General features: G+C 29.4%; 3 protein-coding genes across 6 annotated transcripts; 1 reads left to right on the top strand and 2 right to left on the bottom strand.

Annotated features, from left to right (window-relative positions):
* Positions 1 to 328: 328 nt before the first annotated feature.
* LOC130440935 (poly(A) polymerase type 3) lies at positions 329 to 7,234 on the bottom strand. 2 transcript variants are annotated; one of them, XM_056774339.1, is made up of 9 exons: positions 6,613 to 7,234; positions 5,529 to 5,651; positions 5,208 to 5,463; positions 4,941 to 5,152; positions 4,586 to 4,883; positions 3,756 to 3,978; positions 3,041 to 3,248; positions 2,784 to 2,976; positions 329 to 2,708 (listed from the first exon to the last, which is right to left on the bottom strand). In XM_056774339.1, exons 1-8 carry the CDS (start codon positions 6,952 to 6,954, stop codon positions 2,809 to 2,811), a joined length of 1,830 nt encoding a protein of 609 aa, XP_056630317.1. In that variant the 5' UTR covers positions 6,955 to 7,234; the 3' UTR covers positions 329 to 2,708; positions 2,784 to 2,808. The 2 variants fall into 2 exon arrangements, with proteins under 2 accessions (XP_056630317.1, XP_056630316.1); XM_056774338.1 differs by having other exon boundaries at positions 329 to 2,697; positions 6,613 to 7,197.
* A 284-nt stretch (positions 7,235 to 7,518) lies between these two features.
* LOC130440934 (uncharacterized) lies at positions 7,519 to 8,504 on the top strand. Of its 2 annotated transcripts, none has more exons than XM_056774336.1 (2): positions 7,519 to 8,122; positions 8,178 to 8,504. In XM_056774336.1, exons 1-2 carry the CDS (start codon positions 7,702 to 7,704, stop codon positions 8,429 to 8,431), a joined length of 675 nt encoding a protein of 224 aa, XP_056630314.1. In that variant the 5' UTR covers positions 7,519 to 7,701; the 3' UTR covers positions 8,432 to 8,504. The 2 variants fall into 2 exon arrangements, with proteins under 2 accessions (XP_056630314.1, XP_056630315.1); XM_056774337.1 differs by having other exon boundaries at positions 8,187 to 8,502.
* Positions 8,505 to 9,379: 875 nt separating this feature from the next.
* LOC130440932 (bifunctional 3'-phosphoadenosine 5'-phosphosulfate synthase 1) lies at positions 9,380 to 14,956 on the bottom strand. 2 transcript variants are annotated; one of them, XM_056774334.1, is made up of 8 exons: positions 14,777 to 14,952; positions 14,295 to 14,516; positions 13,571 to 14,205; positions 11,819 to 12,152; positions 11,515 to 11,742; positions 11,154 to 11,456; positions 10,454 to 10,707; positions 9,380 to 9,887 (listed from the first exon to the last, which is right to left on the bottom strand). In XM_056774334.1, the coding sequence occupies exons 2-7, from the start codon at positions 14,446 to 14,448 to the stop codon at positions 10,484 to 10,486; spliced, it is 1,878 nt and encodes a 625-aa protein (XP_056630312.1). In that variant the 5' UTR covers positions 14,449 to 14,516; positions 14,777 to 14,952; the 3' UTR covers positions 9,380 to 9,887; positions 10,454 to 10,483. The 2 variants fall into 2 exon arrangements, with proteins under 2 accessions (XP_056630312.1, XP_056630313.1); XM_056774335.1 differs by lacking the exon at positions 9,380 to 9,887 and having other exon boundaries at positions 10,191 to 10,707; positions 14,777 to 14,956.
* Positions 14,957 to 15,000: the final 44 nt, after the last annotated feature.

The raw sequence follows: 15,000 nt of genomic DNA, 5'->3' as shown, positions 1-15,000 counted from the left end.
TTAGCACTTGTAAATATACGTAACGAAAGGAAAATGGAGATGGATAGGTTACAACAGGCAAAAGTAAAAGACGCATACCTGTATGATCAAGAAGAATAACTTTTTGCAACCGATAAACTTGGGAACATGGAGAGAGGCTACAGAAATAGCGATAAACAGAAGGAAATGAGAAGCTTTCGTCAAGAAAATTGGACAGAAGTATGGGGGTAGCAACCCCAATCAGCTGATGATGATTAATTCTTCAATATAGTTTAATATATGTAATTACATTTATTTAAATTAATTTGTTTTACCTGAAAAAGGGGTAGGTTCAATAAAAGACATGTAGTGTTAAAGGGGAAAAATTTATTGAATTTCTGATAAATCACAATTTATAATAACACTAATAATAAAAAAATTGCGTACCTTAACAATAACGTGGACTCTAAATAAAAAAAAAATAAAAAAATTTCCCCGTTTTATTAAATTATTGATTTTTTTTTATATTTTCCTTGATACAATTAAAATTCAAATAATTGAATACACAACTACGAAAATTTATTTGAGATAAATTATTTATGAGAAAAATTTGGTTTTATTTAAAAAAAATGAAAATTATTAAAACATATTTTTGGTAGTTGACATTTAAATTTTCATGGTACCAAGTATTAAAAAAATGAACGATAATGGAAAGTATTTAAAAAAAATCGAGGTCAGAAATGTCATTGGGGGAGAAAAGATATCAAAAATAAACCTAAAACAAATATCTCCATAAAATATCTCTGAATGGGAAATTTTTTCTTAAAATTATGTCAAAAATGATTTAATTTCGATATTTATTTTTAATGACGCTTTTATCTCATTGAAATCCGTCCAAGTCCTACAAATAGAATCGATTTTAGTTTAATGGGATTTAAGAAAAAATTTACACGCATCGTTATGGAGTATATTCATGATGTATGTAAAATAAGTAAAGTACTTAATAGAATTATTAATAAAAGTGTAAAATATTACCGCAACAGTAACATATTATCAATTACTGTGGACAACAAATACACACAATTCAAATTACAACAATAAAATGAAAATATTTTGGTTCTGAATGTTTGGAAAGGGCAAGAGTATTACCAAAAAGGCAGATAAATTGAGGTATAACTGGAATTATTCAAAAAAAAAGAAAACCAAGGTAGGAAACACAAATTTTTACAAGTCTAAATTTTTTTTATTATACTATTTATGAATTATTTTTTCAAGAGAAGAATTTTTTGGTCGCACCTCGTATTTTCTACTTTTGTTAATACCGTTTCAACCTCTGTACTACTTTAAAATAGATCTCGTAATAATAGGGCATTTTGGGGGGGAAAATAATTGCATTTAGCTACGAGGGGTGATCCCGAAGTTTCTAAATTTGTAATGCAACTCGTATTTATCAAAAAAAAGGAAATTATAAGGTTAGAAGGTTTTATATTCCGTATTATGGAATTTCGAAATAATTGCAGTTGTGAAATTTGGTATTGCAGATGAGGAAATTGGTAAAACCGACTTTTTACTCAAAAGAATTTTTTAATTGTCCCTTGTATTTCTTACTTTTCTGAGCCATTGAAAAATATATTTGAAGACAATAGACAATTTAAAAAAAAACATTTGCTTCTAGATTTCTATAAGAGAGTTTGTATAATAGGTCAAAAGAATTTTTTCATTGTACCTTGTATTTCCTAATTCCATAAAGACCTTTTTAAACAACGTAACAATATGTTTGGAAATAATTGACAATTTTTTAAAAACAATCGACAAATTTTTTTGAAAAAATTCAACACTTTCACCACTAGATTTGATTACGAGGGTCGAATGATTAATTCGAAAATTAATTGTTTTGTATTAACGTTCTAGATTCTTTTTTCGATTGTTACCCAACTGAAATTGTCGCAAATGAAGAAAATAAGACTACAGAATATTATTTGTTCCATGAAAAGCGAAAAAATGTGCATAAGAGTATGAAAAAAAAATTTTTCAATTGCACCTCCCTTCCTTGTAAAGATTCCAATCTATTTGAAATACTAATAAATGAAATTTTTTTTCAAAAAACGGAACAAATTTTTTTAAAACATCCAACATTTAGCTACTAGATTTGAATACGGGGGTTGAATAAAAAGTTATTTTAACGAGGTTATAATTGTAATTCGAATGTAAATATTGTACAAAAAATAGAATTTCGAAATATTTACCATTTCAAAATTAGTTATTGCAGTACCAGAATGTTACACAACCCACGAATATATATATATATATATATATATATATATATATATATATATATATATATTCAATAAAAGCATTTGTAAACTGCGCCTCGTATTTTCAACTTTCCTAAAGACCATTCCAACCTCTTTGAAACATTAAAAAATACAAAAATAAATATTTTTTTCTAAAAAAATACACAATTTAAAAAAAATTAATCAAATAAGCCACACTGATCCTTTTTTATACATAAATTATTTACATGGAAAAAGTATGTAGAGGACACGTTCACGCACATTCACAATTTAAACAACACCCGAAGAGGAATCCTCAAAAAAAAAAAAAAAAATAAGTAATTGCACCATTTGCGATAATATTTTACCACCAAGTTAGTTTCCGGTTTTTTATTTTTTGGTTTCGTTTGGAATTTTTTGTAATACGTACGTGAACATCACGAATAGGTTCTTTTGCGAAGACAACCTAGAACGACACTGGAAAAAAATTACCTCAAAATATAGCTACTTAAATATGGGGGTCGAATTAATAATCATCCCCAAATAACTTACCACGAATTTCAATTTAAAAAACCAGTCACGTACATACGGCTTCTGATACGTTTGTGGGTGTTGTGGTAGTTGAAGACACGTGGATTGGGGTAGTAGAGGGAGATTTCGTACTGCTTACATTAATATCTGAATCCGCTAAACTTAAATTACTGCTAGAATCTATGTTTATTGATTCCTTGGAACTATCGTCAAACTACAAAATATTTTTAATTATATAAAAAAATTATATTAAATTATTAAAAAGGAAAAAAACGCACCTGTTGGGGCCTCATTTCATCCGATAACCTCGTTTTCTTATTCGGATTCGAATTTTTATTTTCTGGTAGCGCTTCAGATGACGTCCTCTTTCTATTAATTTCTGGCGTTGTACCATTCTTGGTTATACTGTTTTTCCTTTCTTTTTTCAATAAAGAAGGTGAAAGATATTGAGATAATTGTTTCCTTTTAACGTGCCGGGCGTCCAATCTTAAAAATTAAATGTTAACAATAAAGAAAACAAGATAATATTTTACAACAACAAAATAAAGTTGACCCACAAAAATTAGTACGACATCAGCTACAATATCATTAAACGCTACACATATAATGTATTTAGGGCTTGCTCTAAATGAACACCACCAACAGGATCCTGTTCGAGCTCCTTTCAGGCAAAAGTAGTCCAAGATGTGTGAAAATTCATGTTAAAATAAATTATTATAGCGATAGACCGAATAAGTTGATATGGAAGTCATTTAAGAAGCTCAATTAACCAGGAAAGAACAATCGGGACTTTTTGAATCAGGTTTAGGATCATTTAGGAGTCAAGGGAATGGAGAAGGTCAATATCCTTGCTAGAAAAGCCCTTTACCGACTGTGGAGTACAAGAATGCAGAAAGAGTATCTATTACATCAGGTTTCCTTTTTTGTTCCATTCATAGATTCAGAAAAGTCTTGGTGGTGGTTTCCAATAATGAATAACTATTAGGCACTTACCTCAACCCTTCTTTCCACATATTTATTGCCGCTGCGTGATTGCTGACTTGTTCTGTAAACCAAAATATGTCTCTAGTTAAATCTACTTGAAGGTTTTCCGCTTTGGAAAATTCGAGTCCGATGAACCACATGGAACCTACTGTGTTTGGTTCCGGTTCAATCATGGAGTAACTTTGAGGATTTATGTGAGCCAACATTATGAAAGGGTTCCTTTCTAAATTACCTGTAAAAAATTTTTGATTCCCTTAACTATTTTGAAAACTTACTTTAAAACTAGCGTTAAAAAATAAAATAAAAAATAATGCCACGTGAGTATCTTATTAACAGATGATCCCACTTAAATCAAAAAAGCAGAAATTTTTAACTATTACTTGGTTGTTAATATTGGAGAAAAAAATTACCAGGAGGAATTAGAATGAACGAAGCAGACTGGAGAATCCGAAATAATAGAGAAATTGATAAAATACTTGACAATGAAACCATTGTCTGATTTATTAAAGCCCAAAGTTTGTGATTCAAAGAATCATAAATGTCGAAATATAGAGTAGTTGAAAAAAAGGCGGACCCTTATCAGATCAAGTTAACGAAGACTTACAAACAATGGATGTGAAAAAGTGGGAAAGAACAGATTAGTTTGGAATCGAAGAGATCAAGACTCACACAGAGCTGTAATACCAATTAATATTTTATCTATATTAAAAAAAAAACATTAAAAACAACCTTTTAGACAGGATTTGATTAATCTATAAAATATTTTTAGGACATGATTCACTAAATATTATATAATATATGGTAAACTATCAATTTTTTAAACAGGTAAGTATACTTACCAACAAGTAATCTTGCCTTGCTTTCAACTAACCCGCACCATTCCAAATGGTCATCTGCATTATTCGCCTTGACTAACAATACAAGAAAATGTTTGTATTTAGTGAAAAATGGTGGTTGTTCGAATAATTTATCCCAATTTGCTTTTCCTAACATAATTTCTTCCGTAATAGCGAGACCTTGTTTGAATTCGTTTACTATAATATGTCTTGTAGATTGAGAGACGTTAAAAGTTGAATTTTGTTGTGGATAAGCAGGCGTTATGATGGGCATCAAGTGGTACCTATCTTGAATATTTATCTATAAAAAAAAATTAGAAACAAACATAAATAATTATCTGGAGTATTCTAAACTTACCCTTGGATCCCATACAACAAATCCTAGGTTCACATTTGAGGGTTGTTTAAGCAGGACAGGTTGTGGCCACTTCCATTTGGAAAAAATTAAAAAAAATTTATGCACTAAAGTCGAAGGAGCTGCATTCGGATACAACTGACAAGTTCTAGCAACTAACATTGCCCATGATACACCTCCGAGGTATCCTAATGCATTACTGTATATTCCATGACCTAAAAATAAAATTATATTAATTATAATAACAATAATATATGTATTTGACGTTACGTTTAGCCCAAAGTTTGATTGCTCTCAAAGTCAGTCTAAAATTTTCAATATTAGGTACCAGACTTAAAATTTCATCGGTGACTCTACAACCGTTCAAACTTCTAACACATTTAGCATCCAAATGTTTTAACAACATATCATCTTTCAAATCCATAGAGTCAGGTATTTCTTTTAGTAATAATTGCGCGAAAAGCATATCAATTTCTATGCCATCAAAATTCATCTTTATTACAGGTACGTAAGCTTCTTCTACTGCCTAAAAAAATATTGAAGATTTAATATAAATTATTTGAAGCAATAAGTTTATCTTCCTATGCTCACCCTGAGGTCTGTAACTTCTGGTTGTTCTTTCAATAATTGATAGAAAGAAGTGAAGAAATCTGATCGATAAATATGTCTAGGTGCTACACAAAGGGCATCTATATCAGTTCCTTTGCTGTGTACCTAAAATGATATGGACATGTGGAAATGTAATGTATGACGAAAAAAGAAGAGAGATTGAGAAATTATAATAGACATTAAAATAAAAATAAATCTTCAAAAAGCTCCCGGATTTGATCTCATTACTGGTAAAGTCCTAAAACAACTACCAAGAAAAGCAATTGTTAAGCTGACACATCTAATTGATACATCTTTTAAGCTAAAATATGTGCCATTGATAGTAGATATGTAAAAAAAAATCTTAAAAAACACTTTATTATAGAAAATAATACCTCCCAGCTTGTCAATAACATTACTCCTCATTCCTAGACATAAAAACTTCTTATAGAAGTCTCTTTGTAAGGTCTTAAAGTTTTTATCTTTCCTAACAATGGTTTACTCTTAACAATAATCATAACACACTAAGAAAACTACATACTCGAACACACAGTAGTATAAATTATAAATAAACTGAACACTTTAATATTTCTACACTAACTCACAATTGCACTGTCTGAACCAAATTATCTTCAAGAACGAAAGGTTTACCTTGTTGATAACTTTGTTATCAAAATGCTATTGGTAACAAGTAGTGTGTTAAGTATGAATATATAAAATGGTTTCAGTAATTTTCTAAGCATATACAAAAAAATGTCCTGGATGGTTGGCTATAATAACAAATTCTAATTTGTTTCAACTCAGAGAATATTAGAAATTAATTTATACAAAACATTAGAGCTAAACATCATTTTTGTTAAATATTAACATCGAAATGTTTTAAAACTTGTGAAAATTAGCAAAACAATCTAGATATTATGAATCAAATGTTTGCAGAATAAAAAAAAATTTAAAAAATTGATGTTTCATATATTATTTTTATTTTCAAAGAAAAACAATATATATAAATGAAAACATAAATAAAAATATAGATGTAATTTTATGAGGAATGGATAAAGAACAAAAAAATGGCACTTAAATTACTTACTCCCAATCTATAACTTCCAAATGTGTAAACTTTTCCTCCTACATTCTCTGCAACAATTTCAGGCATATTATTTTTAAGGGATACTTCTTTAATCCACCTTTTAACTAAGATATATAGTTTTCCCAGGATATGCATCCTTTTATTCAATTCTTGTTTACTTTCGAATACATCAAAAGGTTTTAAAGCTTCTATAAGTTCCTCAGTTTTGATTAAATCTGCTGGTTTAGGATAAGCAGTTGATATCGCTGAAGTCATTCCAAGAGTTGTTATTTTTTCGTTGTTCTTATCCGTGTTATTTTCTTTATTATAAGTTCTAATGTGCACTGCTTGCGTCTTCCACATTTTGATTCAGTTGCTTCAAGTATAGTAAATATATATTTATTATTCTTCAAAAATACCCAAAACAAAGACAAAAATTTGTTGGACTCGTATTAATATAAAATTATTATTATTATTTACACTTCACAACAGAGCAGAGATAGTTACAGACGAATTAATTTGTGGCTAACTTATTTCTTATTGAAGATCTGTTGAAGAACATTATTAAAAAAAATTAATGATAACGTGATGTTCAACAAAACTGTCATTGACATACGTTTTCACAAATGTGTACAAAATGACTGACGACGTTTAATGACAAGTCAATATCAAACAGAAACTAAAGTCTCCTTGTTATAACAGTTTCTAGCCTAGCGCTTTCAGTGAACGCTTGATGAATTAATTTCCTAGGGAGCAAATTTAATTTATATATTTAATATTGTGTGCCTATGGTCAATATGAATTTGTTAACTGATTATTATTTCAATAATTCCAATATAAATTAAATAAAACGAACAGCGATAAATGCTTTATATTTGTATATCATTGAACAATCTATGATTGTTTTCTATGATGTGTGTCAATTTCACCAACTGTCAGATAGGTTATTTCATAAGTGTTAAATCTGAAACTAAAAATATTTTTTTTAACGGTTATTTTTGTAAGGATACTCAAACAACATTTTAGGTGTTTTAATATTGGCGTAAAACTAAGTTTATTTTCCATTTTAATTCATAATTATGTTATACTTTTATTGTCGAATGTAAAAAAATGTTAGAAAATACAAAATTGTTCGGTTTGACAATTTTAGCTTTAATACCGTGGAAAATTTTGTATAATAAGTACAAAACGAATCAATTGAAGTATGAAAAGCAATTACTTTTTCACGAAAGACATAATTGCGTAGTGATGTACACTAATATTAAAGGTATGAGTGGTTGGCCTCCTTATAAAGATCAAATAGTTGCAAACATTAAAGAGAAAAATTGTTTAGATCCTTTATACGAACCAATAATTTATTTCATAAATACAGCGGATAAAAGTTTAGATATATCATATATGATTATTGCAATTCAAAAAGTTTACAATGCTATTATTGAAGCCTGCAAAAGGGGTGTCAAAATAAGGTTACTAATGAATTTTGAGGAAATCAAAAATAATTTAATCCCAGTGCAAGACTGTATAAAGGAAGGTTTGTAATCCTAAACTTGATTTCTAAACAATTATTTTATACTATTTTTTGTTAGGGGTTTCAGTACAGTTATATCATAATAGAAATCAGAATTGTGCGAGTATAATGCATCATAAATATATGGTGAAAGATTATGAGGAAGGTAAAAGTGGATATATAGTAAATGGTTCTATGAATTTAACAAGTAACGCTTTTCTGGAAAATTATGAAAATCTGATGTTTAGTACAGATTCATATCTTGTGAAATCATTACATGACAATTTCGAAGATTGTTGGAAATATATTCAAATAGAAAACAAAAATTTTTAACTGAACTCTCTACAGTGGATTACAATTTATTATGAGTTTATTGTAATTTAAATAAAAGTGTTATATTTTGGTATTAAGTTTATTTCATCCTACCTCTAATGTTTAGTAGAAAAAATATAGAAATAATATTAAAAACAGAGAGAGAGAATGTTTAAGTAGGCGCGTAGCAGATAAAATATCTTAGTACCACTCTCTATCTCCATCTACTCTGTTTTTGATTGAATCACCATGGCGTCAGAGTTTTGAATGGTGGTAACAGCAAGATTTTATTAGAATAGTAAAAAATAATTTGAAAATTACAACCTTTAAAATTCTGGGTAGTGACATTGATAGTGTATTTCTATTAAACAATCATGTCAAAGTCCGAATATTATATTAACTAAATTCTATACCTCCACACTAGAATCTTCTTTTTTGTTTGTTTTTCGGCCTCTACCTTAATAGTATTTGGAAGTTCTCACATTCAGTTCGCAATTTTGACATTTGAACTGACGATTGCAGCAAATAAACAAAAGCTAAATATGAAAAGTGGTAATAAAATCAATGTTTGTATAGCAGGGAAAATTACATTATTACAGTTGTCAACTATGTGGTATCGGTCTTCGATGTTGATAGCGGTGTTGCCAAAATAAAGTAACTGCGTCTAAGTTAACTGTTTTAGTTTTCAAATTGCAGTTAATCTGAATGGTTCAAATTTGTATGTTCAATTGAATGTAATTGTTACAATATTTCATACCATCAACTGGAAAAAAAATTACAAAAGGAAAAGGTTTGTAATTGCAAAGTTTCAAAATACTATTTTCCAAGAATTGAATATTCTCCATTTACGAGAAAAACAATGTGATTGGAGAATGCAGTAGGTAATATATCACCTTAATCCATAGTGATAAATAGGTATTTATAAGGATTTGGGGTGATAATCTTAGGTAAAGGATAAAATAAAATATATTTTTTCTTTATAATAAAATATATTTAAAACATAACATACACATCTGTATAAATGTATGAAATGATAGAATATTTAATAATACTGTAAAATCTAAATTAAGTGTAAATAATATTGCACATACAAATATATTGACTGTATAATCTTTTCTAATTTGTTCAAAAATCAAAATAAATAAAAAATCTCACAACAGATTTCTGATAAACATCATACAACGTAGTGAAAAGCAATTTTCATAATTATTATCGTATATAGGGTGATTTAAACAAAATATCAACTCAAAATCTATTTCGCTCAATTCATATACGGATTGCTGTATTTTCTTGTAGTCGCCCAGTATTTTTTCAGAAGTAAAGTCAGGGGACATTCCAATTTTTGTGATAAATTGTCGATATATGAAGAAAATCACCATTTTTATCATATGAATAAGTTAAGAATCAATCTAATAGACATTTTGTTTATTATATTAATTTTTTGTGTTATTTAATCACCTAGTATCAAAATAAGTCCCTGAAAATTTCGAATTAACATTATCCAACGCAGCGAAAAGAGATTTTCATAATTATTATCGTATACAGGGTGATTTCAAAAAAATATTAACTCAAAATCTATTTCGTTCAATTCAAATATGGATTGCTGAACTTTCTTGTAGTCACCCAGTATTATTTCAGAAATAAAGTAAAGGAAAGCGATTTTCATAATTATTATCGTATACAGAGTGTTTTTAATAAGCTGTATATTGTTAAAAAAATTGACTCGTGTGATTTAACACCATTGTATATGTTTGTTATTTGTAGGCTATGTCAACAAATAGATTATAACATTTATTATCTTTAGATGAAGGTGAAATTAAGGACGAACGAAATCCTGTATTTTTTAACTCCTAAACCAACATTAAAATTAACAAATAAATAGATAAAGTTGTTTATAAAAAGTCGAATTAAACGTATTATGTAAAATTATAAAAAAAGAACCTTGGGCCCACAATAATTATTTCTAGAATAATAAATACATCGTCCAAACGAGAAATACTTTCAGGAACAGCTGCTATGATCATAAATATAAAAAATACGTACCAACTTCGGCTGTTACAAGACTTAAAATATTCAATATTTGTTTAAACGTTGGTAATACCCTGCCAGAATGTCCCAAGCTTTTGGGGCCATGAAACCGTCCGGGGGATTATCACCGTTCCTGGCCAGCGTTCTCATTTTTGTACCAGATATGAATTCAAAATCTTCTTTCCTGGACGAGTCGAAGAAATCCATTTTTTTGTTTTTTTTATCGTAAGCTGCCACTCTAAACGGTATTATTTCAAGAGAATTTAAACCTGCAAAACATTATTTCTATGATAAATCAATTGAGCCAGTCCGGCTCTATTCATTGTTTACATATCCGAGTTGACGTACAACTGTCATTTGGTCCCCTATTTAATGTAAACAAAGAGTAGTAGCGGACTGGCTCAGATGGTTCACACTACAATATTTTGCATTGAATGAACAGGGTTTGACTCAGAGTAAGATTGTGACGTAAATTTTTTGAAAAAATTACGGGATTTTTTAATTAGTTTTAATAATTAAATCTTGATGAATTATTTATTTTAATGTATTCACATTGCGGGTTCGTACGGCTCTGTCAACAATTTCTAGATATATCACTTGAGTGAACAGGATCGGACCGGCTCGAAATCATCGTATAAAACAAATAATTTTATTATTTTCTTTAGATTAAGAAAAATTATTATGATATTTGGATGATTGAAGTAACTGTGCTTACCTGGCGCCATCTTTAACACCCTACCACCGTGCGTGGGGTCGTACAAATTGCCATCGAGACTGGCATCTTTTCCAGCGGGATGTGTAACACCAGCAGGATCTCTACCAACTATGTAGAAATTAGCACCAGCGTTCATTCTAGCTTTAGCGTGCCATTGAACTTCTGTGGGACCGGCGTACATCATGGGACTAGGAAAAATCGCTAATACAGTCGAATTTCGATCCAAAAGTCCTTCGTCTAAGACCGCTTGGTGTTGGAGGATTCTCGTAGGTAGAGGAACGTCGTCTTCTTTAATCCAACCGCCTAAAAAAATATATATCTATAAATAAAAATATTAATTTGATAAATTTTTAATGTAAACCTAAAGGATGGAGTAGTAGTACTGGTTTCTTATAACCCCTTTCTTGTAATTGCTTCTTGGTATCGGTCATTAATAGAGCATGACCGTTGTGAATGGGATTTCTGAGTTGGAATGCAAAAACTGCATCGGCTCCCATGGATTTAAATTTCCTTCGAAGTTCATTTGGTGTTAATCTATATTGATCTAAACCGTCATTCCATTTGATCCTTTTAAAAACTTCTACATCACCTTTAACAAAAAGATACCAACAGGAATTTTAATTTAATAATTTTAAAACAAACTGCATTAAAAAATGTGTACTAACCACCTATCAACCAATCTCCGGATTCATAAATCATCTTTATGTAAGGATGATCCTTATGAGTAGTACCGAACTGTCTAGCTGCTCTTTCTTCTTTTCTGTAGTAGAAAAATTCTGGTTTTCTCAGAATGGCGTAGTAATCATTTTTGTATATCAATGCTACGGCTGATGAATCTTTCAATCGTTCCATATCCATAGTGGTCAGAGGCAGGATTATAGGAATGCTTTGACTAACGGGGTTGCCTTCGTTCTGAAGACAGTTGAAATGGAGAGTTTGTAGATATTGGTCTTCTCTCATGAATCCTTTAAGAGGATAAGCCCAACCTTCACTAAGAATCTTGAACAGAAAATGAATTAAGTTGGAACTTATGGAACCGTTATTGATATTCATACTGAACACACTGTTTACACCAACACGTAGATGAAAACTAATGGATAAGTAATTACAATTCAAGATAAGTTAAGTCTATAACGGGAAATTAAAGAATTTAAAAATATTATAATGTATAATAGTAAAAAGTAGGTGAATTCAAAATTTTATATGACATAAATGTGAAGAATTTTATAAATTAACTTTTTTACTGAAAACAGGCAGCAGTCACACTTTTTATTAGAAATTCTTAGTAAATCCTAACCTCAATATTTAGAGCAACTATTTTCGCATGTTTTTTGCAATCTTTATGTATTACAGACTTCCAATTTTTCTCGTTTGTCAATATAACATGGAATTTTATATTTTTTGACTAAATAAAAGTATAAATTCAAATAAATAGCTTAAAACCGAATATTTTGACGTGATATTTTTCGATTGAAAATTAGGGAGCTATTTGGATCTTAAGCCATAATAAATATTTTAAATCAGAAAAATTACAGTGTATTTAGGACATAGGAATGTGAGTTTTCACCAAATTTCGTAGAGAAAAACTTTTTTTGTAAAGATATACCTAAATAAAAAATCAAAAACATGGTTTTTTCAATTTTTAACACAAATTTTGAGGTTATGTGAAAAAAGTATAAGAACAATAGTTGTAGATCTTTTGATTACCTACAACTTTACCATTTTACTTTTTACTGTAGAACTTACAGTTTTGGCGGAAATGAAAAAAAAACTATTTTTTACCCTTAAAAACTCACACCCGCCCACTTCCCGAACTCGGATCGCCCGTAATTTATTTTTCCAATCATTATTTTTATATTCTGTGCCTTTTCCAATAGGTTTCATCCTATATTAATTTTTGTTTCAAAAATTATCGACCCTGGTCTAATTATACAGTTACAGCGTGTAGTTAAACTTAATCCTCGCAGAAATAATAATCTTTATGATCTTAGTTATCAAATAAATCGATTATACGAGTTAATATTTTTTATTGGTGTCTAATATCTCGTTGCCTACAGATAAAAGCTTCATATACAGGGTGGGTAACTAAAAATATCAGAAATAACATTCTACAGCTTCTGGGAAAAAATTATAATAAAAATGGACCAGTGTACTTGAAACCCTAATCACAACATACAAGCAGTAAGTATTCAGATTAAAGATTGAATATTCTTCAGCAGATTATGATCTTAAGTAAGAACTTTCATTCTAAAGAAATGAAGTGATACAACTGCAATATGATATTAAGATGTAATTTTTTTTAGAATTTTCTTTGAAATTTGTCTCCTTTATAAGTTGTAAGACACCCAAAATGTAAATTAAATTCCTAAATACAAAAAACGGTTTATTTGCATCAAAATATTAAATTTAGTTCATACCTGTAACCACTGTAAATCTAATTCTGTAATCTTTAGCCTAGGTAAAGATTCTGCTTCTTCATAGGCACTACTTAGCCTATTTTTAGGAATGAACAATTCCGGAATGTCATCCTTATCCTCTTGAACAAAAGGGATGATTCCATTTTCCTGTAGCATTTCCACAACTTGCATTGTGGACTCATCTATGGAACAACTGACCGTCTTAACGACCAAATCAGGATTTTCTGGTTTCTCATAAGGTTGATCAATCCCTGTGAAGCCTTTTATGATTCCTTTTCGAGCTTTTTGGTACAAACCTTTGGTATCTCTTTGTTCACATATTTCTAGTGGTGTATCAACAAATACTTCAAAAAATTTGAGGTCACTATCTTTGTGAATCCTACGTGCTACATCTCTGTCTTCAGCGCTTGGGGAAATAAAGCTGCATAAACATATTTCACCGGCATCTGCAAATAGTTTAGCAACTTCAGCGACTCGACGAATGTTTTCTTCTCTGTCTTGTTTTGAAAAACCTAAATCTTTATTTAGACCTGTTCTTAGGTTATCACCGTCAAGACAATAAGACGGTATACCATGGGCTACTAAATAGGCTTCTAACTCGAATGCTATGGATGTTTTTCCGGCACCAGATAAGCCTGTAACCAAATAATATTCAATAGGAGATGCAGTGTAGATTAAATTGAATAAATATATTAAAATATTATTGTGACATCATTTATCTTACCTGTTAACCAAACTGTACAGCCTCTAAATCCTCTAAGATGTCCTAAAATTTGTCCGCGTTTCGCTCTAGATACATGATGTTTTTGTTCAGTTACATTAGTAGCTATTTGCAAGCAAGTTTTTTGCTTTTTGTAAATATCGTCAGTAGATGCCATTATTTGATTAACTATATCTTTATTATATATAGGATTATATACTGATAAGTTATATTGCACGACTTTCACTAAAAAGTAGGTTGAATTAATTACATCTGCTTTCCTAATTACATAAACATCTTGTCATATTTAACACTTTAACTAAAGCGATTCTTCAAAATTATTTAAAACATCACATAAAATGTTTATTATTTAAATAAATTCTTATCAAGAATAATTATAATTAAATAAATAATTAATGGCAGTATAATGTCCAAAGTATTAAAAAATTTGACAAAATTTAATCTTTATTTGTGTTCATGGTTTAATATTAATCATATCAACTTACATTATTTGAATCACTGATACTTTTATTTTGACTATTCTACACTGGAACAATTACATTAGAATGATGTGGCTTTTATACTTATTCCTATTTTATATTAATAATAAAAGATTTATTAGCATACATATCAGCAATATATTATTTACACGAGATAGTGACACTTGGATAACCTAATTGTTATCTGTCAGCATCAAACTGTGACATCTACTGTATAATTTCTATAAACT

The sequence above is a fragment of the Diorhabda sublineata genome, chromosome 3 (genome assembly GCF_026230105.1).
Source record: "Diorhabda sublineata isolate icDioSubl1.1 chromosome 3, icDioSubl1.1, whole genome shotgun sequence".
Taxonomy (NCBI): domain Eukaryota; kingdom Metazoa; phylum Arthropoda; class Insecta; order Coleoptera; family Chrysomelidae; genus Diorhabda; species Diorhabda sublineata.
This window is presented reverse-complemented; position numbering and strand designations above follow the sequence as displayed.

Bases quoted from the DNA above. Each gene is read 5' to 3' on its own strand.
- LOC130440934 (XM_056774336.1), top strand. From the start codon at position 7,702: ATGTTAGAAAATACAAAATTGTTCGGTTTGACAATTTTAGCTTTAATA. The intron at 8,123-8,177 runs GTTTGTAATCCT...ATTTTTTGTTAG, and splicing joins GCAAGACTGTATAAAGGAAG to GGGTTTCAGTACAGTTATAT.
- LOC130440932 (XM_056774335.1), bottom strand. From the start codon at position 14,448: ATGGCATCTACTGACGATATTTACAAAAAGCAAAAAACTTGCTTGCAA. The intron at 11,743-11,818 runs GTTAGTACACAT...TTTTTGTTAAAG, and splicing joins CGGAGATTGGTTGATAGGTG to GTGATGTAGAAGTTTTTAAA. The intron at 10,708-11,153 runs GTAAGCACAGTT...AATGTTTTGCAG, and splicing joins GGTGTTAAAGATGGCGCCAG to GTTTAAATTCTCTTGAAATA.
- LOC130440935 (XM_056774339.1), bottom strand. From the start codon at position 6,954: ATGTGGAAGACGCAAGCAGTGCACATTAGAACTTATAATAAAGAAAAT. The intron at 5,652-6,612 runs GTAAGTAATTTA...ATATCATTTTAG, and splicing joins TTGGAAGTTATAGATTGGGA to GTACACAGCAAAGGAACTGA. The intron at 5,153-5,207 runs GTAACGTCAAAT...TTTTATTTTTAG, and splicing joins AATCAAACTTTGGGCTAAAC to GTCATGGAATATACAGTAAT.